Source organism: Papio anubis, unplaced genomic scaffold (assembly GCF_008728515.1).
Source record: "Papio anubis isolate 15944 unplaced genomic scaffold, Panubis1.0 scaffold2173, whole genome shotgun sequence".
In the NCBI taxonomy this organism is placed as follows: Eukaryota; Metazoa; Chordata; class Mammalia; order Primates; family Cercopithecidae; genus Papio; species Papio anubis.
Genome location: NW_022162212.1, coordinates 1 through 7,257, shown reverse-complemented (window position 1 = coordinate 7,257; position 7,257 = coordinate 1). Strand labels below are relative to the sequence as shown.

At 45.7% G+C, this 7,257-nt stretch overlaps 1 gene segment (V, D, J or C); it reads right to left on the bottom strand.

The window, feature by feature from the left end:
* Positions 1 to 2,792: 2,792 nt before the first annotated feature.
* LOC116272828 lies at positions 2,793 to 3,867 on the bottom strand. The segment is given in 2 exon segments: positions 2,793 to 3,608; positions 3,733 to 3,867. Coding segments are annotated over 2 exon segments (465 nt in total).
* Positions 3,868 to 7,257: the final 3,390 nt, after the last annotated feature.

Below are 7,257 nucleotides of genomic sequence, written 5' to 3'. Positions count from 1 at the left end.
TAAGAACACATATTCATAGATGTGCACGCATATTTGTAAACATAGCACAACCATAGGTTTTGATATTAGGTAAGTTGCTAGACAGTAAATGGAATAGAAGTTTCTGCGCTCTGACTCTATACTCCCTGAAGCTCTATTTTACACTCTGAGCTGCCCTGGTCTTTTTAGAGTTTCCCAAACAATCAAGGGGACAGATTTTCTACCTTGAAATAAAAGCTTAATGTAGGGCTGTCCCCGCCTCACCCCTTGGCCTGGATGCTCCCAGGCCAGCAGGAGAATGTGAAGAGCTGAGCTGAGCCTGGGGAGGTTTCCAATGGGGAGAGGACACCTGGCCTTTGATAGGCCCCGGGTCCTAGCAGGTCAAAGCTTTGGGCCAATCAGGGAATGGGGAACTTGCCATGTGATCAAACCCTAGGGAGACCCCGAGTGTTTTCCCAGCTGCTGGGACCGTGTCAGGAGAGCTGCAATGTCCCAGATTGACTGCAGGGCCCCAGTTCCTATCAGGCCTCTGTGACAGGCCTGAGCCCTTCCCTGGAGGGTCCTAGATGGCCTGGATCAACTTTTCTGGTGCTGCTGCTCCTCACCTCAGAATGGATTTATCGAAATTCCAAGTTCTAGATGAGCATTGTTGGCCCAGAGGAGACAATCTCGTTGGGACTAAATTAGAGAAGACTTGTCTTCCATCAGCATTAAAATAGGCTTTTTAATTAGATCAAATAGAGTAACCCCAAAAAAGTAAAACAGGAAAAAAAAGAAATCTACCTTTCTGCTTTTTAATATCCTGGGTGCAAAAACTTAAATTCTTTCTACTGCTCATGCATTGGGTAAACCCCTCACCAGTCGGTTTTAGGCACTTATTTTTTTTTTTAATTTTATCTTTTTTAAAACCTTCATTTTGTATTCACAAGTACGTCCCAATGTCCTATAGTTAGTACTCTGCTATGTGGAAATAATAAGAACACATCTAATCTGTTTTTCAACTATTACATTTTTTACTCATGAATTATCTATACTGGGCCAGGTGTGGTGGCTTATGCCTGTAATTCCTGCCATCTGGGAGGCCAAAGCAGGAGGATCAGTTGAGCCCAGTAGTTCCAGACCAGCCTGGGCAACAGAGTGAGACCTTGTCTCTACAAAAAATGAATAAAATGAGCCAGGCACGGTGGTGCTTGCCCACAGGCTTAGCTACTTGTGAAGCTGAGGTGGGAGGATGGCTTGAGCCTGGGAGTTTGAGGCTGCAGTGAGCCGTGATTGCACCACTGCACTCCAGCCTGGGCAACAGCGTGAGACACTGTGTCAAAAACAAAACAAAACAATAAAGGCCAGGCGTTGAGGCTTACACCTGTAATTCCAGCACTTTGGGAGGCCGAGGTGAACACATCACCTGAGGTCAGAAGTTCAAGACCAGCCTCGCCCACATGGCAAAACCCCATCTCTACTGAAAATAAAAAAAATTAGCTCGGCGTGGTGGCGGGCACCTGTAATCCCAGCTACTCGGGAGGCTGAGGCAGGAGAATCGCTTGAATCTGGGAGGCAGAGGTTGCAGTGAGCCGAGACTGTGCCACTGCACTCCCGCCTGGGCGACAGAGTGAGACTCTGTCTCAAACAACAACAACAACAACAAAAAAGAAACGGAAAGAAATATCCATCTTGTATGTTTATGTTATTAATTCAGGATTACACGATAAAACTTTTCCATCCTTTTACTTTCATTTAATGTTTTCTGTAAACATAATTATAGACACGTGTTAAGGTGAAAAATTTGTGATAAAGGTTTAGTTACACTTCACCCAGTTTTCCCCAAGAGTGACATCTTACAACACAGTACGCAACATACAAAATCAGAAGGATGCAATTAACATTGAAGTAATGCTTTATGCCATTTTAACTAGGTGTTTGTGTTATCATTTTACTTTTGTGTATATACTTCTATTTAGAGTTTATTGTAGAATCGCATGGTTGTTTCTTGTTTTTTATTTTTCTCAATGTGACGAACTGTGTTTAATATATGTGATTAGTTCATTTACATTTAATGAAATTATTCACATGGTTGGATTTAAGGTTACAATTTTAGTGTAAGTTTCCTTTTTCTCTATAATTTTTGTTCCTCTCCACTCTGTTTCTGCTACTTTTGGATTCTTTGGGTACTATTTAGTGGGGTCTTTTGATTTTTATATTGATTTTATATTGCTATCTCTGTACAGTTTTACATTGGTTGCTGTAAAGATTACAACATGTACACATAACTATTCATGATCTATTTAGATGTAATAACAGGACTAATATTTTCCCAGTCACGTAGACCCCTTACAGTCCCCTCTTTGGGTTGAAGTTGTCATATATATGTATATATTATATTTTTCATAAGCAGAAATTATACCAGAGATGCTACAACTTAGCTTTTGATATGCATATTTTCCAGAACTGAAGAGCTAAAAACTTGGTCTTTTACTACTATATTTATGGTTATTCTTCCTGCATTTTTCAGGTTCAATGTGTCTCTCCATTATCATTTGTCTTCCACCTGAAAATTTTGCTTTAGAGTTGATTTGTTTTGAATTTTTTTTTTTTTATGAATTTTTTTCAGGTTTTCTTCATCTGACACAGTCTTATTTTTTTTACCTTTTTTAAGAAAAAGAAAATCTTTACCTGGATATAGCATTAGGACTCAACAGTTCTTTCATTCTTTCTTTTGACGTTGTAAGAAGACAACACTGCCTTTTGGTCTCGATGTATACTCATAAAATACCTCTCATTGTTTGAAGGGTTGGTTTTCTGTGCATCTTCGAAAGCTTTCTGTCCACTTTCATAATTGTGTCTTTATCTTTGGCTTCAGGAATTTATCATCACATGTTTCGGCACGTAAAAAACCTACCTGCCTGGCACCACTGAGTTTCTTAGGTCTTTAACTGCGTGCTATTTACAGAAAGTCTTTAGCAGTGACCAGTGCTGGGGAGAAAAGGTGAAGAGCGGCTGCTAATTGTGAGGGTTTTTTGGGGGGGTGATGAAAATGTTTTAAAATTAGATGATGGTGATAGATGCATACTTCTGTAAACACAATGAGACCATTTAATTGTACATTTTATGCAAAGTGAAATTTATCTCACTTTTTCAAATAGAGACAATGTGGGAACAAGGTCCGTTGACCCTTTGCAGGGGCCTGTGGCTGATTCTCACTTCCTCAAAGGCTTAAACTGTAGGATCAGCCACAGGCACACTCTTTGTGCTGAGGCTGACCCAGGGTGGGGATGCTCTGGGGAGTTCTTGTCTCACTTCCCCATGGGTCTGGAGTACTGTGGGAGTGTACCTGTCATCAGCAGACTGACAGTAGTAGTCAGCCTCGTCCTCAGACTTTAGCCCAGAGATGGTGAGGGAGGCAGAGTTGGAGGAGCTGTCGATGGAGCCAGAGAACCGATCAGGGACCCCAGAGGGTCTTTTGTTATCTTCGTAAATCACTGTGGTGGGGGCACTGCCCGGGCGCTGCTGGTACCACTGCACATATTTACTGTCAATGCTGCCACTGCTGCGGGTGCAGGAGATGGTGACTGTCTGCCCCGGAGACCCCGACACAGAATGGGGCTGAGTGAACACAACCTCAGCCCAAGACCCTGAAAGGAGGAGCAACACAGAGATCAGTGAGGTCAGATCAGGGCAGGTTCCCAGGGAGAAGGCAGAGGTCATCATCCCAGGTGACATCCAGGAGCCCTCCCTGAATTCCCTGCGGGCAGCCACCTGTGCAGTGAGCGAGGAGGGTGAGGAGGAGTGGAGCCCAGGCCATGGTGGAGACGCCCCAGGCTCTGCTTTCTGAGCCACAGCCAGGAAGGAGCCACCAGCCCTTCTTATCTTTCACTGTAATGTTCAAGGTGGGAGGTCTCCATGCAAATGTCTCCTTTTCTGGAACCTGCACAAGCCCCTCCTTTGACTTCAGACTGGCTCTGGCTGAGAAATGAAGAGGCTATTCAAGGAGAAGGGGCTACACCCCGTGGAGGGCACAGAACACCTGCAGGTCCGGGGAAAACAGCTGAGGAGCTGGGGAGCTTGAGCAGGGCTTGAACCACAGCGCCCTCTGATGGATGCGTAAGTCACGTTGACCCTGAGCAGGTGCTGGTGCCCAGGCTCCCTGTTCTTCTGTCCTGAAAGCCTCACAATTCTAGCCGCTGTCCAGGGGGTCTCTGCTCAGCATCCAGTGCAGACTGTACTTTTAAACTTTCAAACTTGTTCAGATGAGCAAAAACCCAATAGAGCCAGCACTCTGCTTAAGACATTGAGATTCACTTTGTGTTGTTGGAGGTGATGAGTATCAGGGAAAACGGGCTCTGTTTGAAGGAAACAGAGGCAAGGTCTCTGCCTTTCCCAGGAAGGACCACATAGGGTGAGGTCATGGGCCCTTCACTGAGAGGAGACCCAGCCCTTCAGGCAGGAAGAGGGAGGAACCCTGGGACCAGGGGTCAGATTTCACCATCAGAGACACCAGGGGAGCAGAAAGACTCTGAGGACACAGAGAGGGGTGGGCCCAGGTGTCAGTCAGGGGAAAATTTCATTAGAGCCCTTAATCAGTAAGTTTCAGGAAGGTAGAATAGAAAGTCAATAGACCAGGTAGTTTTGAAGGAGGCTTGGAGAGAATCTCTACAGCTGGTGATGGATTGGCTTTCTGGATAAGGTTTAAAAAAGTGAATATAGGCCAGGTGCGGTGGCTCACGCCTGTAATCCCAGCACTTTGGGAGGCTGAGGCAGGCGGATCACGAGGTCAGGAGATCGAGACCATCATAGCTAATACGGTGAAACCTCGTCTCTACTAAAAATACAAAAATTAGCCGGGAGTATTGGTGGGCGCCTGTAGTCCCAGCTACTAGGGAGGCTGAGGGAGGAGAATGGTGTGAACCCAGGAGGCAGAGTTTGCAGTGAGCAGAGATCGTGCCATTGCACTCCAGCCTGGGCGACAGAGCGAGACTCCCTCTCAAAAAAAAGAAAAAAAAAGAAAGAAAAAGAAAGAATATAACTTTGAAGTTCTTATTTGTGGAGCGGTTGGATGTTATACTGCTCTCATAGGAGGTATTTTCTAGGACCAGCTTAGGATCCTGTGATAAGCGTTGGTTTCTCTGCTTTGGAAAGCCAGATGCCAGGTAGTGATGCAGATGTCAACATGCAAGGAAACTGCAATGCTTGAGCAGCAGGCTGTGCCATCATGGGGAACTGTGTGGGAATTATGCATTAAATAATTAACGTGGAGCTATAAGAACGGCTGCTACTTTAAGGGGATACAAAGGCACTAACACTCATTTTACATTTGAGGAAACTAATTTATGTATTCAACACATAATGCAAGTATTGGTGAAAATTATATTTTAAAAGCTACTACCTCTGCTTGATGGCAGGTGACAAAGTCATATGAAGATCACTGAGGGGACTCCGCCCTCAGACCATTGTAGTGGTCACACCATGGGTGCATTAGTAATGAGGACGGTGCTGTGTCATGAGTGATGTCACCTGGGTGTGGGCATTATGTCCTCACACACTCAGGGCCGCTTTGATTGTTAACAACTTCACACTTTCTCCTCTAACCTACGACACCTCTGTCCTCATTCTCCCTCCAATTGACTTTTATTCCCCTTTCCATGGCCACAACATGATGTCCATGATCAAGGACATCAAAGAGAACATTTCCAACATTTCCCCCCAAACTTGTACGTTTCGGGAATTTGTGGAGGAGGACCAAGATTACCAACTTTATTTTTTTTTTCAAGTTTTCTTTTATTACACCTGACATCTGCAATTGTGTTCTCATATTATCTCCATGTATTTTTAATTCTATTTTATGGGATTATCTGCTCCTTTACTGAAATATTTTCAATGACATATTTACATGTTCCCGGAAAATATCAGACCTTGAGCTTCTGCAGGAAGACTCAGAGATTCATAAAGTGTGCGCTTTTCAGATATAGGAAGGGTACCTTAAAAGGTGATTAATGCCTAAAATGGCACATGACAAAGAAATGAAGACATATTTTAGGAGAAAAGTCTATGTTCATTCATCAGAGTATGGTTTATGCTGTGAAGAAACAAGCACTGCCAAGGAGGCTTCTCAGATGTGAAGGCCATCGTAGACCATGAGTCCCCTCCTCGTTTTGTGTCTACCTCAAATCTGACCTCTTTGTATAAGTGAGGAATGGAATGAGGACATTTGGGAGGAGGAACATGAAATGCCACACACTGATTACCTTGGAAGGGGCCCCTTCTCCGTAGGTGACTGTTATCCATTCCCTGTGTTCACTGCACAGAGGTGAGCCAGGCTCTGCATCCTGGTTCTGGACAAAGACAGTGTGACACTTAGGTAGGTGTGAGAGGAGAAGCAAAGACAAAAAAGAAAAAAAAATGCATTCAGAGGTGCATGGAGGAGTGTAGTCCAGGGGCAGGGCTGTGACTGGGAAACTGACCAAACAAGAGTGGGCTCCTCACCGGGTCTCAGGGGAAGTCAGGATGCTCTTCATGTGCCTGAAAATGACAGGGTATTAGGGCTGGGGGGAGCTGGTAAATGCCCTGAGGGACAGGAGCTCTGAGGTTTGGGGTCCCCTGGAGAGGCTGAAAAGGTAATATGAGGAGGAGCAGGGGAAGGAGGAGCATCCGTGGCAGAAGGAAGGACACCTTGGTCTGGATCACCTGGGATCTGCATAGAAAGACCTGCCCTCCAGGGGAGGCCCCAGGCACCTGCAGAAGTGGGTGGCGTGAATGCCTGAGACTGTGAGGCACTGGATGGGCACAGAGAACCCATGGGGAGAATGACCGGGTCACAGCACAGTCCAGTCCCAGTTTCGTGAAGCCTCTGCGCTCACACACCTGCCATCTGTCATCCTCATGTGACTTCCAATGTGAAACCGTCCAACGCCCCTCATCTTCACAGCACACTTCACAGCACCCCTCTTAGTCACAGATCTCTGTCCCCACTTTCCCTTCCCAATGCTGTGGTTGCTACTGGCAGAGACCTGAACTGTGCTGACTTTGTTGCTGCTGTTGCTGCTGCTCGTCAGTTCAGAATGCAAGCAGGTGGCAGGTCAGGAGTTCTCCATGGGATGAGGAGGAATCAACAATCTCATTGCATGTGAGGGCCAGAACCTAGCAGGCAGCATTCTCATGCGGATCGTATATTACCAGTGAATACCCATGGATCCATGCGGGGATGCCCAGCACAGCTTCCTGGGGTCCACAGTGTGGCCTGGGGATGCCTGGGTCTTTTCTACCCTTTCTCTTCATCTTTGTGCA